The sequence below is a fragment of the Copadichromis virginalis genome, linkage group LG4 (assembly GCF_057382275.1).
Source record: "Copadichromis virginalis isolate Kocher_CV1m ecotype Utaka linkage group LG4, C_Virginalis_male_GT1.1, whole genome shotgun sequence".
Taxonomy (NCBI): Eukaryota; Metazoa; Chordata; class Actinopteri; order Cichliformes; family Cichlidae; genus Copadichromis; species Copadichromis virginalis.
In genome coordinates, this window is record NC_140621.1 from 15,931,424 (window position 1) to 15,952,477 (window position 21,054).

At 42.1% G+C, this 21,054-nt stretch overlaps 1 protein-coding gene across 2 annotated transcripts; it reads left to right on the plus strand.

The window, feature by feature from the left end:
• Nucleotides 1–1,174: 1,174 nt before the first annotated feature.
• On the plus strand, nucleotides 1,175–20,627 carry sack1ga (scaffolding CK1 anchoring protein Ga). Of its 2 annotated transcripts, none has more exons than XM_085453793.1 (5): nucleotides 1,175–1,953; nucleotides 2,834–3,001; nucleotides 12,081–12,205; nucleotides 12,544–15,781; nucleotides 19,199–20,627. In XM_085453793.1, exons 1-5 carry the CDS (start codon nucleotides 1,501–1,503, stop codon nucleotides 19,628–19,630), a joined length of 4,416 nt encoding a protein of 1,471 aa, XP_085309919.1. In that variant the 5' UTR covers nucleotides 1,175–1,500; the 3' UTR covers nucleotides 19,631–20,627. The 2 variants fall into 2 exon arrangements, with proteins under 2 accessions (XP_085309919.1, XP_085309920.1); XM_085453794.1 differs by having other exon boundaries at nucleotides 12,544–14,740.
• The last annotated feature ends 427 nt before the right edge of the window (nucleotides 20,628–21,054 follow it).

The following is a 21,054-nucleotide window of genomic DNA, read 5'->3' on the forward strand; positions in this document are numbered from 1 at the left end:
TAAAATCAACATGGCAGTGCAGCTTAGGTTTGCAAAGTTAGAAATCACAACAAGATTAAAATGAAGCTGTTTGACTGTAATACACAGCATTATGTATGGAGAAAAGTAAACATAACATATCAGCACAAACAGCACAAATGAACTGTGTCAAGCACGGTGGTGGAGGGGTGATGATTTGGGACGTTGCAGACCATGAACTCCATGAACTTGTTTGTATACCAAGGTATTCTGGAGTCAAATGAGGCTATTTTTCTACTAACGGTGTTGCAATGACCCACTCAGAGATCAAATGTCAACATGAGGTTACTGAATTGAAGCAATGCTGTAAACAAAAGTGGACTTGCACAGCAAGACACTGATAAAATCATACAGGAAACCATTATTCCAAGTTATTGCTGCATGTGGTTATAGAAGCTACTGAATCGTGGGGCGCATTTGTTTTTTCACACATTATTGCAACATTTTAGATCCGTTTAAAAAAATAAATAAATATTAACTCTTGACTTTATTGTGTCCTGATACTAAAACTGACCGAGGGTGTACTTCTTTTTCTGACTGCATCAATGTTATTGCAGTTAACCAAACTAAAAACTAAAACTAGGCATGAAAAACACTGTTTAGTTTATCCATCTGTCCAATCTTTCAATTTTATTTCATTTTAGCTCACTAAAATAATAAATCTTTTAGAGGTTTGAAAACTGATCATTAGCCAGAGTTGGAGTAAAATTGTGTGTGTGGAATCTGCAGCGCTATCAACAAATCATTGCTAAATATCTCACGGTATAGCCTCTCCCAAAACCACAAGCAGTGGTTTAAATTTCGTGCCCAGAAATGTTGCGATACCGATTCTTTAAAGTAATTATGTGCTTCAATTTGATCTTTACAAAACACAAGCTGGGGCTTTTCCATCCTGGCAGGAAGTTAAATAAGAAAAAAAAAAAAAACATGACAGAACAGGTAAAACAGCTATGTATGATCCGCTGATGGTTTTCACATGAGGTGCCATCTAAATGATTTAATGGACAAATCGAGGGATGGACATCTTCCTGCTGCCAGCGCTGCAACACTTCATAAAACTGGGAAGCCCTGGAGGTCACGTGATAAAGGTCTGCCTTTTTCTGAAAGCGTGTGGGTAGGTGTGTTTTGCCTGTTAAGGTCACACCTGTCGGGCGGTGCCGCAGGCAGCATGTCGCTCATTATTTACTTTCTCTCTTGCCGGGTAGCCTTTCAGCTTGGTAGTAACAATGGCTCAGTGTTAATGCATTATGGCTGACCAGCGGAATTATAGCGCTGACCGAAGCAGGCGACACGATGAAAGATATTTACCAGACCTCGAGCTAAGCTGCTCAGCTCTTTTAAAGAAACGCGAGGAATTAAAGCACACAGGTGCGTCTGTCTTCAGCCAAAGTCTGGAGACGTTTTGGAGAACTGCCTCGTAGAACTGGGTGGTTCATGAAAGTTGTATTGCTTTTTTTCAGTTAACTATTTCGGGCTCGCGACATGGCTCTATCCCAGCTTCAGTGCCTGGATGATAACCACGTGAACCCGCGGACGCACGAGTCCAAGCCCGAGTTCTTCTACTGTGAGGACCAGCGGCTCGCGCTGGAGGCTCTCCTGCAGGATGGTCGCGAGGCGTTCTTTAAATACCTGGAGGCTCGCGGCCTCCGGGGTTTCCTCTCAGACCCGGAGCTGGAAGCTCTCACCGGCGCCGTCGAACCCTATGACCCGGGCTTGGAGCTGTTCTCGGGGGATGCCGAAGACGTGCAGACCCCGCTGTCGCTTCACTACTGGCCAGAGCTGTCGGACACGTCCATCCCGCAGATGGACCTGGGCTGGCCCGACAGCGATGCGTACCGGGGGGTGACGCGCACTACGGTGTACACGCAGCCGCCGCTGGATGGTCACGCTCACATCAAAGAGGTTGTCAGAAAAATGATCGCACAGGCGCAAAAGGTAGGTGGGCCAATGCAGTTATGATAATATTAAATGGCACTATTCATCATCACATTGTGCATTAAATAATATATAAAAATAACCATGTTTAAGTGCGGATGAAAACTTTGTTTTCTCATCAATATTTATGTGTGTTTTGAGCTTCCTGGATGACTTGTGTGTTGGTTCATCTTCAAAGCATGCTAATGTTTACTCACCTGAGTTCATTTAATGACTGAATAAAAATCCGAAAATATTGATTTCTAGCCATCTAACTAACTTTTTTTTTCTTTAATCAGCTGTGCATAGTCCTGAAATTACCCACAGTGCTGGCATAAAGTCTAAAGAAGTCAGTATAGTCAGACTACAGACTGCTGACCAAATGAGTAAAGTGCAGCTTGATTTATGGCCATTATCAGCTATGCCACTAACAGTGGACTATGTGTGCTAGGTGGGGTATTTGCATGGGTAATTTGCAGCGCTCATGCCTATCAGTCAGTGTTTGTGTCTGTTTATGCGGCTGAGTCATCTGGAGGCAGAAATTTATGACATGTCTTATTTCTTAGCATCACTTCTCTGTGACGTGTTATTTGCCTGAAACGAGCTCGCTGGATCATTTTCCTCAAGAGCTTCAGACAGAAAACGAGTTATCGGTTGTATAAGTAGCTGTGAGAGCTGTGAGAACTTTCCCTCTGCATAGGAAACACTTATTTTACTTAAACCTGAAAAACAACTTGAGTGTTATTTGTTTTGGCATAAAAATGTGTCCGCGCAGTAACCTTAAGGCTGAGGCTTTTATCCTTCTGCTCTGTAATGAATTTTGTTTTCATTTTCATGCATGAACTACATAGGAGTATCTGAGGCTGATCTAGGTTCTGTGCCTGTGCTTCTGCGTCTCCAGGTAATCGCAGTGGTGATGGACGTCTTCACTGATGTCGACATCTTCAAAGATTTGCTTGATGCTGGTTTCAAAAGGAGAGTTTCTGTTTACATCCTGCTGGAACGTGCAACGCTACCTCATTTCTTGGCCATGTGTCGGAGGGCCAACATGCACGCCGGACACCTCAAGGTGAGCCGGTACCACCCACTTCGTCATTTTGCATAGCAATTTGAATCTTATCATGAAAGAGTGAGTCCAAATTCTAAGTAAAGCTGAAAACAGTCATAAAAGTCAGCCGTTCAGTTTTCCCACAGCACGCTGTTGGACAGACGTCGCCATTCAAAGCGGTCCACCTAGGCAATAAAAGGTGATTACGACTCAAATGATAATGAGATAGAAAGCGAAATTTCATTGTGTGACATGTGAGGTCAAAATGTTACAGGGTAAATGTTTCACTGACGAGTTGAGCGTCTTTGCCTGTTGGCCCCAAACGCGTGCATTGAAACCTTTGGGACAAAATGGAAAGTCTTGCTGTGTTTTTGAGCCTGAAATAACTTTGTAAGGCTGTTGATGTAGAACACAAGGACAGATTATCTCGCAAAATAAGCAACTGAAGTCAAGAGACTTCTGTTATGCACGGATAAACAGAAGCACATGCCGGCTTCCCCTCTCTCTTTTGTCTCTCGCTGTCTCCCTCACACGCACACACGCTAGAGTCCACACAACCACCAGTAGATCCACCCAGCTGGTACTGCAACGCAGATAAATCCCATTCTGCCTACCTTTATTGTTACATATTGTAAGTAGCTAGCTACGATCAAAACACAGATATGAAACAGATCTTTCTCGTGCCGGGACATGTTAAAAGGGAGTTGCATGGAATATAAAAATGCGTTTTCACTGAACTGTTTTCTTGGGGCATAAATCTTTTGTAGAAAGCTGCCAAAGCAAACACAATCATTTTAACTTGTTGAAAACACGCAGTTCTTTGAATCTTTGGGCTGAAGGAAGGACAATACTCGGTGTATCAATGCTCAATCAACAATCATTTATTTCCATACAATTCAACAGTTAGAGCATTACAACGTCCGGACGGGAGAGATGCTACCAGAGGGTCAGGCACATGTCTCAAAATGGTGACGGGTTGCTCAGCTTTTTATAGTCTCTAGTGGCCCCCAGCTAGTCGTAAAAGCCAAAACATCACATTTTTTCTCTGTTACAGCGCCTAAGTTATGACCTCGGCAGTTGTTTCTCTGCTTTCTGTAAGGTGGGGGTGTGGAATGTGGTCTATCTATCTCCCCTGTCTTTAGACACAGAGTCTCCTGCTTACAACCTTCTCTTCATGATTCAACAATTAAGCATGTCAAGAAAACAGTGTCACACATTCCCAGCAGATCAAGGATACAGAGTGATGCACATTTATCTAATGAACTAATATGTGAATATGTTCTGTTAACTCAAAAGTATAATGAGAACTAAACTACATACAGATCACACACTCTATTTTAAAGGGTATAATATGATCTACAGCAGTATTCTAATTCAACTACTTTGATTACATATATAAGGTAACATATAATAACAGAATAATATCACAAACTCAAGTCAACCAAAAGAAACAATTGCTTTCTGTTAGGTGTGATCATTTCTCAAGAACAGTTTAGGATAGATTACTGGTTAAAGTGTCGTTGTGCAGGATTAATGTTCTCTCATATTACTTCACTGTGTAGTGTTTTTTAATGGCTTAGTCAGCATTAGATGGGGCCTCTCACAAGGTCTGCTTGTTTCACTTGGACACAGTTTTGCTTGACAGGTGGAAGAAGGAGCTGAAATCATCCAACGCAAGGTGTTTCCAGTTGGAGTGTTTGGTTCAACTGTAAAGGATTGAAATTTTCCATGAGTACAGAAGAAAATTTAATGTAAATTTTCCATGAAATTGGCAAAATGAAATTCACCTGATTGTTATACAGTTTACACCAAGCACATTGTCCTCAACAGCTCTTTATTTGATTAAATAAATGTTTGATTTCATGTATTTCACTTACATTTTGGTCAGAATTGAAGAATAATTTTTTTTAGCCATGATCACGCCTACCGTCTGCAGCATTAGCCGTGCCTTATTGGCTCGACCTGTGTGCTTAGTGGTCCCTGTAATACTGCAGAAATATTTCAAAATATCTAAAGTAGCATGCATGCGTGCAGATCATGCTGATAAGAAAAGATGCACAAACACTCACACTTGTCACTTTATGCCTCAGAGTAACTAAAGTTAAACAGGCTTGACAGTCTTTCAGTACCATCTGGATCCAATTTGCCAACAAAACAGCAAGAAATTCAATAGCAGCAGTGTTTGCTTTGTCAACAAAAGCACATGTTTGTGTGGCACATGACATGATAAGTGAAAGCGGTTGCTCAGTTTAATGAGTTTTTCATATGCGATTCATACTCACTGCATTTGCCTTTTGAATTAAATGCCATGTTATTATTTCCTACTAAGACGTCCCAGACCTTTTTCTTGCTTTAGATTCATAAGCACTGAGAATCTGTCTTTAACAGTTTTACTCCTACTTGCTTCACAGTAGACACACAGGCTGAAGTTGCTCTGCTAAATTAAATATTTGATAGCACAGTGGCTCTGTATGAAGAAAAGACATTCTGTGCCACAGTTTCTTCTAATATTTATGGAGAGACAAGTGTATCTCCTTCAGGTAGGTCACTCTCTGGTTTTAGCCAACAGGAGCGTACAACGTACACCTGACAGAGAGTTTTAAAATGACATGCAAAGCTGCTATTCTGTTTAATCCACGGTGGCTCTGCAGCAAGTAAAACAACGCTGTTAAGAGATGGATCCAGTGTAGTAGGACACAATCTTGTTTGTTTGACAGCCAGCGTGCTTCCTTTCTCTTAGTCATACACTGCGAGTCTGTTAGGTTCTCCTATGAAGTGCACTGGAGGGGCTTGCTCCCTGATGTGTCATATACTGCTGCTTTGTTATACTGGCAGGCAACCTTTGGCGTGGGGCCTATTTCACCAAGTAAAACTACATAGCCATTTATGACATTAACATTAACAGTGCACCAATAGATGCTCATCTATGTGGAAAATCTGAAGAGCCAGGAGACAGGAGTACGTGACGACGATGAGCAGCTAACACAAACATCTCTAAAAGCGACAAGTCTGTCAAGAAAGACAATCAGAGGATGACTTGCAGGAAACAGGTGATAGTTTGGGAATTTACCACAAGCCGTAAGTGACGAGATAGAGCGGCTGGAGGGGAGGGATGGGAGGAGGAGCAGATGAGTGGTGAAATGAGTTGCCAAGTGAGTGAGAGTAAGTGGAATCTGGCACCTGAGTGGGCAATAAGGTACTAAATTCTTCTTACCCATCAGTTATTCAGGAAGGTTTTCTAGGAAAATATCCAACTGCCACACTTCAAGCTGACAGAGCTTAATTTAAGTAGTTTAGCAAAGTGTGCACATTGACTGTAGAGACTGTTGAAACCACAGTGCACTCGGAGGTGGTTTTATTTCCGCATAAAATGCATTGAACAACTGCTCAAATGCTCGTCGTCATGAACTTGGAGCATGCAATGCAATTTATCGAATCGGTTAACCAAAGGAATGCACTGGGGGAAGGAGAAAGTTTAGGGTGTGCCTAAACGAAGGAGGAAAACAAGTTTTTCTACTGTGAGACAAAGCATGCCAGAAAAAAAGAAACGAGGAGGAGCTGAAACAAGAAGACTGACTGCATGATGTTTTGGCTGCATCATGTGGCTTTCAGACAGACTTAGCACTCAAAGTTGTGTCAAGGCATCCGGAAGGGCAGGGTGAAAATCCCCAGATCAGACAGTGTAAGTCTACACTTACAACAAACCAAAGGACTAGTGTGTCAAGGTGACTTGAGGGTCTGTTACACACCTTGCTGGGCTTATGGAGCTTATTTATGTACTGCTGAGTAACGACAACAAGAACCACACAACTTAAGGTCAATATGTGTAATGGTGTGATTTTTTTTTTTTTCTCTCTCTCCAACGTTACTGTATTATGTTTGTAAAATGAGATTGTCAGTCTAACACTTCCATGCATTCTTTTTTGGATAATACAACAATTAACTGTGATAAATCATCCATGAATATATATGTGTTGCTGTCTACATAGATTGAAATTCACATTTAACTATTACATGAACATTTCTTCTTCTACATGAATATAACCAGAATCCAACCAGCTGGCAGCCTGTTGAGTCGAGTCCCTCAAGTTGCACTCATTGACAAAAACTCAATCAGACTGATGGCAACATGCTGGCAATCTGTCTGCATTTATAAATTAGACAGCAATTCTTTGCAAACCTCCAACAATCTCTCTGAGAGTGACCTCAGTCAGTCCACATGGTCATGAGTGCAACACCCTCAATCTCTGGGCAACCACTGAGTCACCACAAGTTGCACTCGGTCGCAGAATGTGAAAAAATTCAATATTGTCACCAGGAAGCCACGCTTTTTTTTTCTTATTATTTTGTAGATGCAAGGAGATTGATGTCCTATGTTTAATCATGTAACTTAGGTATTAGCTTGTTGCAAATTAGGAGGTTAAGTCTGTCAGATGGTCTTTCAGTTCAGTCGATTTAATGAGAGTTTGCTTGCGTCCTGCGAGCTTATAGCACTGCCTAACTTTGTAAACCTGTTCATGGATACCTAAACCTTTATTTTTTTTATTGTAACAACTGGGATCTTTTTGTTGGAGCTGAAACGAAATAAATTGTTTTTAACACTCAGCGGTATCTTAATATTTGAGAACTGAAGAAGCAATTGGACCTATAAATGGTCAATGACAACAGAGTTGACAAGCAGCTAGTGATGTAGAAAAGTGATGGAAGGAAACCATGTTTTTTAAACTAGTTTTATACAGACTTTTAGCTCTTAAACACTACAGACAATGAAGAAAAACACCCTAAAAGCACCTTTTGGGGTACTTTTAGGGTGGTAGTGTTGCATGTGCCTTTTGTTCACAGCGTTCCCACCATATTTTAATTTCTTTAATAAAATATCAATATTTAGTGTTCCTGTATTGATACAATATCACCATGCAAGTATTAGGATAAAAAATATTTGCAACATTTAACTCTGAAAAGTTTGACTGAGTCAGCCTTTCTAATATCAGTTTATGATTGCAACAATGATATTGTACCATTCAGTTATTATGAACCTTACACTGGTTAAATGTTAGCATTGCAACATACATTATTTTATATGTTTGGTGTATAGTTGAAAACAGGCTTTTCACAGAGGTCATGTTTGCACATGCATATGCACAGAGATTGCATAGGCTTAGTTGGTATCTATTTGTCTTTTGCTTTCTGAAAGTGCATTGGGTTAGATGATGATGTGAGGATTCAGTTACTGTGGTTACTTTCAAGCGCTCCAGTTTTTCTGTTAGCACTGTTCATGTACAGCATGTTTTTAAGCTGTTTCTAAAAACTCCCAGGCTTCACGGTGTCCCAGACTCCAAATATTTGAACGTTTCAGAAAGGAATCACTTTCAGTCTGAACAAAATTTCAAAGTGAAAGTAAGCTCAGGATCAGACGTTTGTTTTAGTGAGTAATCCAAACCGTGCAGCAACACCCAGCAAACATGATTAAAACTGCGGTGTCATCTCCTTGGTCAAAACTTGTCAATGATTGATGCCAGAAACTGAACTGTACATATATGGATGTTGATGTTGTGTCACGTAGAATAGTTGTTGCGTCAGCCCGTCTCTTACAAAGTAAGAAATGTAGATCAGATTACTGCAAAGAAGAAATAAAAGGCATTTGTCTCTGTTTTGTTTTTTTAGTACATGATTGTGATGAGACTTTAATGCAACTTGGTCTTCTCCATGTACACAAACTAGTATTACTGCAACCTGATTTTAAGAAATAGACACTTTTAAGGTAGTCACAGTTTTGTATACCTCTGTTGTATTTCATTTGTTGCATGTTGAACCTAACATCAGGCTCTTTCCACAATGTTAGCATCATACAGTCAGGAATGATATTATTCAAATGTGCCATTAAGCTCAGTAGGATAAGTGATGAGGTCACAGGTTTCAGTCACCACAGCAGTCTGTGTAAATATATATAGTTCTCATTCATTTCATTTTTAAATTTCGTTCATTTAATTTTAATTGATGCAGAGGTTTTAGAAAACTATCCTTGAACACAAAATTACTGTTGATAGAAAGTCTAACAAGGACATCCAGATATTGTTTAAGAAGCACCTTAAACCAAGGCATCAGTTCAACTTTTATTTTGGAATTATTTTTTTTTATTTTCAGCCACCACTAGCTGCTGAGAAAAAGTTGATTGCTATTCAATGTGTTTGGGATATTAACGGCTAATCTTTTGTTGTGGATGAATAATTTCAGACATTTTCGTCATCTTCTATTTGCCATATTATGACGTTTGTCTCTACTAACTGGAACCGTGAACTTTTACTGAAAACAGTTTAACTCATCCTCCATCTTCCCTGTGCTAATGTTTTATATTATCCTAACCATAACTCTGCAGTATGGAAGAGGATTAGGGCCACAGGAGAAACAAAGAAAAAAAAGTGGACATGTCTTTTTTCTTTTCCAGAATTCTGACTTTAATCTCAGAATTCTGCAAAAAAAAAAGAAAAGAAAAAGATGTGGCCACCCCCCCCAGGTGGGCCTAATCCTCTTCATTGTAGTTAGCCACAGAGGTAGGACATAATTGTGTGCCAACTAGCACAACTTCACTAACCCTCCAAATGTTGCTACTATTTAGTTTTCTGTCTCTGTCAAAACATGGTCGAACATCTTTAGAAACTAGCTAGCTAATGTTGTGCTAGCTTATAACACAGCTAACCTTATAAATCCTCTTGTCATGGATACCTGAACGTTAAACTTTATTGTAACATCTGGGAAAATAAACGCATGGATCATTGTGTTTTAACCTAAAAACAGTACAGACTTTTTTAACACTAAGGCTACGTTCACACTGCAGGCGAAAGCGCATCAAATCCGACTTTTTTGCTATGCGACCCATATCCGATCATGGTATGACAGTATGAACGGCACAAATCCGATATTTTTAAATCCGATCTGGGTCACTTTCGTATGTGGTACTGAATCCGATACATATCCGATTTTTTAGAAAGCAACTGCTGTTTAAACGGTCATGTCGCATTAAATCCATCTTTTACGTCACGGACACAAGACAGACGCCAATTATCAGCTCCGGAGAAGCGCCCGAGAAGACATCGCGAACGCTTCCTGGTTATCCAGTGTAGATGTCAGTGAAACTGTTGAGAAGACAACGTTGGAGAAACGTGAACATTTTATTTGTACTGTATAATCCTTTGAAGCACCGCTCCTCTCTAAAACAGCAATAAGGATAATTATTACATTTTACAAAATAACTTGAAGCAAAAATTGGGAAACGTAAAGTCCGAAACAAGTCTTTATATTAACAGCCATCAGTCAAACCATACTGCTTGGTCTGGATCTAAACAGAGTGCAGTGTGTGTGACGTCTTCTTTTGCGCATGCGGGCCGCTTTGAGGATTCACACTAGAGCGCGTTTGCTGTCACCTTTTATTTGTAGTGTGAACAAGCAGACAAAAAAATCGGATTTGATCAAAAAAATCGGAATTGAGCATTAAGACCTGCAGTGTGAACATAGCCTAAGTGGTATTTCAACATTTGTTTGATTTTGAGATCAGAAGAAGTGATTGGACCCAGAAATGGCTAATGACAATGGACAGATGGAAGGAAAACATGTTTTCTGTTGAAAGGAATAATTATTTTCATTATAGGCTTTGAGCCTTAACACATTATAGGCAAAAGCAGGTGCAGGAAAATTGACTCAGAAGGCTTATTTTATAACACATATGCTGTGCTTTTAAGAGGCATGAAAAACAGACAGTTTCCAACAAAGGTGGGGAATATAGGTTTTCAAATCAAGTAAAGACAAGCCAGACATCATAATGTGGGTTGTGTAAGTTTTAAGCAGAGTGTTTACACTGGCTGTAGTTTGTGTGATGGCTTAGATGTTTGAACACATGGAGCAATTGCCTTAGATTAAGGCAGTAAGTGGAAAATGACTGCTAATGACTTCTGTATCTATGTTTTAGGGATTATTATTAAGGCAAACAGTTGTTCCATCCATCCATCCATCCATCTTCATCCGCTTTGTCCGGGGCCGGGTCGCGGGGGCAGCAGCCTAAGCAAAGAGGCCCAGACCTCCCTCTCCCCAGCCACCTCCTCCAGCTTATCCGGGGGAATACCAAGGCGTTCCCAGGCCAGCCGAGAGATATAATCTCTCCAGCGTGTCCTGGGTCTGCCCCGGGGCCTCCTCCCGGTGGGACATGCCTGGAACACCTCACCCAGGAGGCGCCCAGGGGGCATCCTTGTCAGATGCCCGAACCACCTCAGCTGGCTCCTTTCGATGTGGAGCAGCAGCGGCTCTACTCTGAGCCCCTCCCGGATGGCCGAACTTCTCACCCTATCTCTAAGGGAGAGGCCAGCCATCCTTCGGAGGAAGCTCATTTCTGCCGCTTGTATCCGCGATCTCGTTCTTTCGGTCACTACCCACAGCTCGTGGCCATAGGTGAGGGTAGGGACGTAGATCGACCGGTAAATTGAGAGCTTCGCTTTTACACTCAGCTCCCTCTTCACCACGACGGACCGGTGCAGCGTCCGCATTACTGCAGCTGCAGCCCCAATCCGTCTGTCGATCTCCGGCTCCCTTCTCCCATCACTCGCGAACAAGACCCCGAGATACTTGAACTCCTCCACTTGGGGCAGGAACTCATCCCCGACCCGGAGTGGGCACTCCACCCTTTTCCGGCTGAGAACCATGGCCTCAGATTTGGAGGTGCTGATCCTCATTCCCGCTGCTTCACACTCGGCTGCGAACCGTTCCAGTGCGAGCTGGAGGCCCTCACCCGATGAAGCCAACAGAACCACATCATCTGCAAAAATCAGAGATGAGATTCTGAGGCCACCAAAGCGAAAGCCCTCTGCCACTTGGCTGCAAACAGTTGTTTGTTAGCAAAAAAAGAAAATTCTACATTGGCTACATTTGAGTTGTAAATGTTTGATATTACTATTATTTGTGGATGTTATTGTTCTTTGGCTGACGTAGTGTGACTCACGGTCTCTACTCACATTGTTTGGCAGGCTTTTATTCTATAATGCAGGTCACAGGTTATGAAGGCAGTTTTGGGTCTTTAATATGTACAAAAATTGCGTGTTTGTTTGTGTTTCAGCACCTTCGTGTCCGCTGCTCAGAAGGAGCAGAGTTCTACACGAGGTCCTGCACCAAGGTCAGAGGGCGAATGGGTCACAGATTCATGTTCGTTGATGGAGACAAAGCTGTGTCTGGGTCGTACAGGTCAGTGCACATCACGTGTGTGAGAAGGAGGGAGAATGTGTCAGAAAAAGATTATCCCCTTGTGCTCCACCTGCTTTTGAAACTGCCAACTTGGCACAAGAGATAAATAAACAATGGCTTGTCGACATAGCAGACAAACAGGTTGTAAATGTATCCAATCTACTAGAGTAACCGTGCAGTTCCTAAGTGACTGGATTATTATACTTTTACGTTTGCAGTCATTGCTGATTACTTCATTATGCTTGCAGTGTAGTGTAGTTTGTTTTGTGGTATCGTGGTGCAGTTTAAATAAGTCTGAATTTGCATTTTTTATTTGTTCATATTTGTTTTTTGTGCAGCTTCACTTGGATGGCCTCACGTCTGGATAGGAATCTCATCACCGTGGTTACAGGCCAGGCTGTGGATGGCTTCGACCGACTGTTTCGCTTCCTCTATCTGTCCTCCAGTTCTGTTGACCTCCGGCAGACCATCACAGAGCCTGAACCTGAGCCGGAACCCCTCCCACAGCCCGCCCCTGTCATACCCCCTTCTGCTGAGATTGCGAGGAAGTTGTACAGCCCAAAATATGCCCTGGTTGCTTTGACCAACCCCGGCCCCACCACCTCTGTTAACCAAGAAAGCCCCAAAGAACCCCAAAATCCAGAGAACTCCAAGAAGAAGAGGCGAGGCAAGGCTAGTGAAGAATCGACAAAAGAATCTCCTCCTCTCCATCCTGGATTAATAAATCTAGAAAAAGCATGCTTAATCGCATACCTGCCCACATGGCCAGAACCTGACCCCCCCAGTGATGTCATAGGGTTCATTAATGTTCGGGATGCCAAAAAACCAACTCAAGTCCACTTGCAGCGTTCAGAGATGTTTGAAACCAGCCAGGCGATCAGGTTTAGCAGTCCGTTCAGCAGCACAAAGGAATCCAAGGAAGAAGTCGCCAAGCCCACACAGGCGACTCCTAAACAAGAGGAGGTGAATGCACTCCAACCAGCACAGGCTAAATCCATGGTTGATGATGCTGTAGAAAAAGCACAGCAAGCACAACTCAGTGATGTCACACATAACAAAGAGGCATCTGAACAGAAATCACCTGCATCTGAGGAAAAGTCTGACCTGCAGTCAGACGCCGCTAATTCTGTCAGCCCCAAGAATAAATTTGATTTAAGCACAACCACTAACCAAGAGGCAGGCCTTGATACTCCCCTCGGTGCACAAGCACTTCCCCAATCCAGCAGCGAAGCACCCGCTTCTGACGAGGGGAAGATTTCCCACGCAGAACAACCCGTCTCATCAAACAGTCACGCTGAGTCAGGCTCGCTCCCAGAATTAAACACAGAAAAGAAAGCAGAACCTACAAGTAGATTGAGCACACAAAGTTCTGCTGTGCACAGGACACACACCCCAACACCAAACGGTGCACACACCCCTCAGATTCCCGACTCCCCAGAATTAAACACAGAACAAGGTACGAAAGAAAAGACCCCACCACCACAGGCGGATTCACAAACACGAGCTGTTCACAAGCAACCGCAAATCTCTACTGAAGTGGCTTCTAGCATCCAGACTCCAACTGTCCACAGCAACATTTCCACCTCCCTGGTTTCTGCCACACAGTCTAAAAATAACCACATTCCTATTACTACAGTGCACTCAAGCACATCTTCTAGCGCTTCTGTTCCCTCCACCAGCTCCTCTGCCCTTCCTCTTACTTCTTCCGTTACAACACCAAATCCACCCCTCCCTGCATCCTCTTCTTTGACCCCAGCTCCCCCTATCCCTAAACCTCGTACCATACAGATAGTTATGAGTGACAGCAGCACCAGCAATGGGCAGAAACTGCCGGAGATCCGTCTTGTTAGGAGGCCCGAGGCCAGCACAGGGCCCCTCGTGGCCCACAGTGCGTTTGATGTGGCAGCTGTTGAGCAGACATCTCTGGTAAAAGAGTGTCAAACTGTCCCTGAGCTGCAGGACGACAGTACCAGTAAGGCAGGGGCACAAAAAGACACAGAGAACACAGGGAATCCTGAAGAAACTTCAAAGCAAGAATCTAAAGAGACAAGTGTGGAAGCAGATGAGCAAGACGATGACGGAGCAGCATCCCAGACGGTCGCTGGAAGCGAGCTGCACAAGTCAGACGCTTTGATTAATGATGCACCAAAGGCAGCCGCATTGAAAATTCAAGAAATCATTCCAAAAGATGTTGACCTCGAAACTTCCGAAGATTGCAGGATTATTGGGAAGATGGACGCACGCTGTGTAGCAACAGCGCAGGCAGATACAGCGAGCCCTGAAAGGACTCTGACAGGCTCTGAATCTGGTGACGTGTCAGACAGAAAAGGTGAAAATGTGACACAGTGCAGAACATTTCTCGCAAGAGTACATGAACCCCAAAGGATATCATTTTCTAAACCACAGGACATGGATCAGATGGAGGCTCTGAATTCTTCGACAGCGCCAGTGTTCTCGACCTCATGTCTGCGACCTCATAACGGCGATGGCGCACACACATCTGCTACAGACACCCACAGCCAGCAAGGTGAACAAGTAAGACTCACACATGTAGACAATGAGGTTAATATGCGAAATACTGCAAATCACAACACGCACAGCACCTTTCAAGAACAAACTTCTACAGGACGTGTTGGCACACACACGCCCGAAAAAGCCCTGCGTTTACACCTCACCGAAACACACCTGCCGGACTTCCGTTCGCAAACACCTGTGCACCGATCACAGTCGCTTAAAGCACACACTCCCACTCCTGATGGATTTTCTCCACGCACGCCAGCCTTGGATTCTCTATCGCCAGACATTTTTGATGGTTATATCTCCTCACGAGAGGACTCCACTCTCTCCACCACCTCTGAAGAGTATTATGAATGTAGCGACTCGCTTTTTAATGAGCCTGTTTTTGACCACATGGCTTCTCGTGACCAGGGGATGATAGCGGATCACATTAATTTCGCACACACAAATAGTCTAAATTCTCCCGCCACTGGCACCGGTCCTGCACACATAAATTACAGCTCAAGTGATGCTACATTAGGTACGGCACACAGTGAAACACAGACTTTGACTGGGGCCGCTAAAGTCCCCAGTTCTTCTTTACTTGGAAAAAAAGTGGAAACTAGGGAGGTAGAGAACAAGGCAAGTGAAGAAGAAGCGAGTGAAGAGGACGAACATGGGAGGAAACTGAGTGTGGCCGAGACGAGGGAAGAGCAAGAATCCCAGGGGACAGAGATGAGAGGCAGTGAGGATACTAATAGAATAATGGTGCAAATTAAACGAGGCAAAGATTCAACTGAAACAGGAGGAAAAGACAAAGAGGTCCAAACGCCTACGAGAAAGGTGGCAAGGAGCCAGTCAGCTGCAGACAGACTGGTGGATGGAGGAATGACTGCAGGAGGGTCAAGTAAAGAGAGATCAAAGCCAAAGCGATCGTCCGCTGGTGACATTAAATCAACAGAGGGAGGGAGACCAGACAGAGAGGGGAGGGAGAACGCTTCAAACCAGGTGGAAATAAGACCCAGGGGTACAGAGAGGAGAGCGAGCCCCCAGTCAAAGAGGCAGACAGAGGGACAGAAGGTATGAGCACTGATCAGAATAACATTTAAAACCAACAAAACGTTTCTTTAGTTTGCCAATCATATCCAAATGGGTATATATACAACTGGATTTTGTTAAAAAACAAAAACATCACACTAATTAATTGAAATTAAGGTAACACATTTTTCCTTCTTTGACAACTTAATTTAAAAAAACACAGTTTTTCAATTGGTGACCTTAGTTGCTGCTGTATGTCCATCGTTTCCAGTCTCTGTGCTAAGCTGAGCTAAGCAGCTGAAACTGTTTAGTATGCAAACATGAAAGTGGTGTCAATCTTCCATTGGAGCCTTGGTAAACATATCTGTATCCGCCAACATCCTTAGTCTCTTGAAGAAACGCACCCATTGCATTGCCAGGGTTCATAATTAGATGCCCAAATGTATTTTACAACTAAATGAGGGCAAAATAAATGTTTTAGTAGATCCCAAGGCTTTACTCTGTGTTAACTTGCGTGACGGAAAAAACCCGAAGCATGCCAAAAATGTGGGTGTGATCTTAACTTGTAGAAGCACATGCTCACTATCTCTAAGCCGGCCTTTTATCATCTTTAAAAACAACATATCTACAGTTGTAGGTGCTTCCTGTCACAGTCTCAGCCTTTTCTGATGCTTTTATTTTCAATAGAAAATTATGCACCTTTTCCTACTGTAACAATGCAGGTATTAAGTAAATATATGCATAATTATATTTCACCAAATCAAAGGAATAACCCCAACAGTCAAACATTGACTTGGCGACAGCAGGGAAGAAAAACTCCCATTCAACAGGAAGAAAACTCAAGCATAGCCAGGCTCAGGCAGGGGCAGCCATCTGGTGTGACCGGTTGGGGGTGAGGTGTGGTAGACAAGATAAAACACATGCTGTGGAAGAGAGCCATAGTAAGAGATTAATAACTAATGATTAAATGCAGAGATGTGTTTAAACACATAGAATGAAAAGAAATAAGGGAAGAAGAATCAGTGCATCATAGGAAGCCCTCAGCAGTCTAGGCCTATTACAGTGTAACTAAGGGAGGATTCAGGGTCTCTTCGCCTCCCAGTAAAATAATTTCTCACTGCTTGTAAAATCGATGAATGACAGCCTCTTTTCACTCTGTCGGTGTGCTTACTGAATCTAGACCTCCTGGCATCGCTTGAATCACAAAGCAAATACTGAATGATTTCTAAATCATCTAGTTTTATGGTCCCACTCTACCACTTACTACTACAACTACTACTGCTACACCAGTGTGTTCTTTTAAAAAGAGACTCAAAGCGTATCTCTTTTTGCACGTGTGTGATCAATGGGGAAATTTTTCAGGATCAGTGTTATTTTTATTCCTATATTTTTTATCCTGCTGATCAAAATCCCTTTTTAAAGTGTAAAAGGCGATTGTGGCTCAAGAGTTGGCAGTTCGTCTTGTAATCGGAAGGTTGCCGGTTCGAGCCCCGGCTCTGATAGTCTCAGTCGTTGTGTCCGTGGGCAAGACACTTCACCCGTTGCCTACTGGTGGTGGAGGGCCTGGTGGCGCTGTCAGTGCTGTGTGCACCTGTGTGTGAATGGGTGGATGACTGAATGTGTAAAGCGCTTTGGGGTCCTTAGGGACTGAGTAAAGCGCTATACAAATACAGACCATTTAATCTCTTATTTTAGAAGTTTTTGCCATGTGTGATGTCCTTTTTCCTTCTGCTTTGAAGCTTGTTAAGTCTATGCCTGTCATATGAAATGTGCTATATAAAGAAACTTGAAATAGTGCATTTATCAAAGTGCCTTTTTGTTCTTCACTGACAGTTTTTTATATTAAGTTTCATCAAAGTTTAGAAAAATTGAATGTGAAAGGCTTTAATAACATACAGTATTGTGCTAAAGTCTTGAGCCGCCCCTCATTTCTTTATGCTTGGGCAGGAAAAGTATATAAAGCAAAAACAGAGTTTGCACAATTCTAATTTTGAACATTTATATGACTGCATGTTTTTTTCAACACAGTCTGAAGTCTGATAGGCAGCCTTTCTGCAATTTCTTGAAGTAGTCTTCAGGAATAGTTCTCCAGGCTTCTTTGGATGTTGGCTGCCTTTTCTTTTGTTCTGTCAAGATGATCCCATACTGCTTCAATAACTTGAAGGTGTGAGCTCTGGGCTTTAATCAGGTATTCTTTTACTGCCTTGGTAGTGTGTTTTGGATCGTTGTCATATTGTCATGCTAATAAAATGCTTTCCAGAAGGTAATGCATGGTGGATTTTTTTCTGCATTCATAAATTCCATCAGTTCCAGTAAGATCCCCACCATCTAAAATTCAGATCCAAACCGTGACAGCGCCTCCACCGTGTAGACTTACTGTTTTACCTTGCACCTCAGCTGGCTCATGATGATTTAAACTAAATTTTCAAATTTGGATTCATCACTCTATAAGACCTGCTGACCCTGATTTTCAGTCCAGTTATTATGTGATTTGTATATCTCAGCCCATTCTCTCTGCTTCCCTTCTGGAATGGCTTCTTGACAGACACCTTTCCATTGAGGCCATTTCTGATGAGGCTTCAGTGAACAGTAGATCATTGAAGGCCCAGCTTCTCTCAGGTTTATGCTGGATCCCCCCCCCCCCTGTTTCTGAAGGACATGACTTTCAGATACTGTTCCTCACACTGCACATCATATTCTTTTTTGGCTTATAGCTCTTTAGGAATTCCATTATTGTTAAACATGTGAAAAGTAGCCGTTGTTCAAAGAAAGACTCTTAAAGCCTCAAGAACTATTGCTCAAGATCACTTAAAAAAAAAAGAGTACAAAATATATAACAAATTCAGGGTTGGATCAAGAGTTTTGCACAGTACTGTATATAATTGAAATCCTATGTAATATAATTTACAGCCTTTGTTTCTGTGTTTGTGTGTTGATCCATGAACCTTTCACCAGCAGAGCATCACTAAGTTCAAACACAGCAGCACAACCATGCTTTGTTCATTATTGAAGAAGGATGCCTCGTGCGAATAAAGGTGGCATATTTATAATGACGTGCTGTGCGTGTTTGCACTGATAGAGTATTTAAAGGAGTCTAAAAGATGAATAGGTTTCACATTTATTGGTGTTTAACTCACTCACTCTTGCCCCGAATCCACTGCCTTTCATCTCAGAGTACTCAGTCTGAGTCAGTGAAGTGTTGTTTGCATGTTTTAGCTTATTTCAGTCATGTAATATTAATGAACGTGAAAATAACACAGACACTTTGCACCCTCTCTTTTCCATTTGCAACAAAGGTTATATGTCACTTGCTAATGCGTGTGTGAGTGTAAGAATCCTACACTGCATTATAGATAAGTTGCCCCACATATAATAGATTAAATATGAGAAACTGTTGGCTGCAGAAGTGTTACACACACCCTGAGTCAGACATCTCCTCTGTCTTTCTTTTTTCTGCAGCTTTCACACTCTTCACCCAAACCTCAAAAACAGAGGGTCCAACGTAATCCGAATTTCTTTGATAATATGTCATCTCTTCACAAAACGTCAACCAGACCACCTCAACCACTGGTGACGGGTACTGTGGGATCTATAGCCGGACGGAAACGGGTCTCCCAAAGCCAGCAGAGCCAGGATTCAGCAGCACAGAACCAAACTCCTTATCCAAACTCCTCCTTACTCCATATGAACCCACAGATCCAGCTCAGTACTCAGTCTCACAACCAGACGGCATCTGGACCGGAAGTGCAGGATGGGAGAACTCCATTTAACTTGAGTTTCAGCCGGCTGTACAACCTTAAGGGGATGAATGGCAAAGTGAACAAGACTCCAGCACACAGTAAAAGAGGCAGCGTGGCCACTCCAGCACATGAGAGTAAAACCACCAGTTAACGTGGTCACTGGTCATCACGTCTTTTTAATGTTACTGCGTCAGGCGAAATCACCACTGGGCCAATGTTTATATACCAACACATGTTGTTACCTCTTTCTTGACTCCTCGTGTTGTATGACTAATTTTTCATGTCTGCATTTAAACTCGTGGAGATTTATTTTTCATATTTAAATCCAGCTGCCTGCCAGTTTACAGCGAGCTTTCTTTCTTCCCCCCAGTCAAAAAAAACAAAAACTCTTACATCAATCAGCTCTTTGACTTACTGTATTTAAACATGCTGCACATATACAGCAGATAAAGCAAAAAGAAAAACAATATATTATTGGCATTACTGGATGACTCCCATATGTTTTTGTGGATTAACGTACGGCTTTAATATCGTATTTTCTATTTTTTAAAATTTTTGCTGTTTGATTAATGGGGATTGATGAAAATGTACGTTAATAGTGTTTAAAACTGGTACACACCTAACTGCATTTACATAGGACTATATTATATACCATATTAAAGTTCCGGCTGTTATCTAACATTACTTTACAGTTAGTAAAGAAAACGCTCAGCATTTTGTGGCTTTTTTTTTTTTACAGCAATCTGGAGCATTTGTCCTGAATTTGTAATATATTTTTTCTCCTCTGTATATCTGTACATTCAAAAAGGGGGTGCATGTTAAAAAAGTGAAAACAATTATAATTTTATTTAGGTCATTTGGTATTGTTACACTGAAAGGCTAAAGAGCAGTTTTCTTTTTTTCACATCAAAAGTATTTTTTTAGATTCTTAATATTTTTGTCCTGGAAGTGACTGTGCCAACAGACTTGCTACCTCTGAAGACAGATAAAGATGTTCTGAAGAATTGCTGCAGGAATGCACCAGATAGTGCACAGGTTTTTCCAAATGAGAGTGGAAATGTGCAGGATGTCCAAGATGCTAAAAATCACAAATATCATATGTCGTTTGATGGTAAAAAAATAAAATAAATAAAGAAGCATCTTCTGTCTGTAATGTTATAGTTAATGGACAATGCATTTTTAATGAATGTGCAGCATGTTTACGCCTTTGCCAAAGATTTTGTATTTAACTGTTAAGTGTCCACATTGGTGTGTTTGTAGTGGATTTACATAGATTTAAGATGAATTCAGCTCTTTTGAATCCACTGCAGACAGGTAGACATCTGCAAGCATGACTTCAGAGCTCACTTCATGTGAGCTTACACATATGGTCATGAGCTGTCACCATATTTCTGACTTCAAATTAGATTCAGATTTGTAGCAAGGGTTGAATTATGCAAATAGAGGAAAATAAAGCTCTGTGTCTTTAAATGGCTGGAAAAAAATGAATATCCTTTCTGAGCAACATACTAACATCTTATCCGGTTGTTCAGTCTGACGTCACTAGCCGTGTCTGGGTCTAAACTCCGCTGCAGG

What these genes read in the sequence shown, in the direction of transcription:
- sack1ga (XM_085453793.1), top strand. Translation starts at nt 1,501, where the DNA reads ATGGCTCTATCCCAGCTTCAGTGCCTGGATGATAACCACGTGAACCCG. An exon ending in TGCACGCCGGACACCTCAAG is followed by an intron (nt 3,002 to 12,080) that starts GTGAGCCGGTAC and finishes TTTGTGTTTCAG; the next exon opens with CACCTTCGTGTCCGCTGCTC. An exon ending in GGCAGACAGAGGGACAGAAG is followed by an intron (nt 15,782 to 19,198) that starts GTATGAGCACTG and finishes TTTTTTCTGCAG; the next exon opens with CTTTCACACTCTTCACCCAA.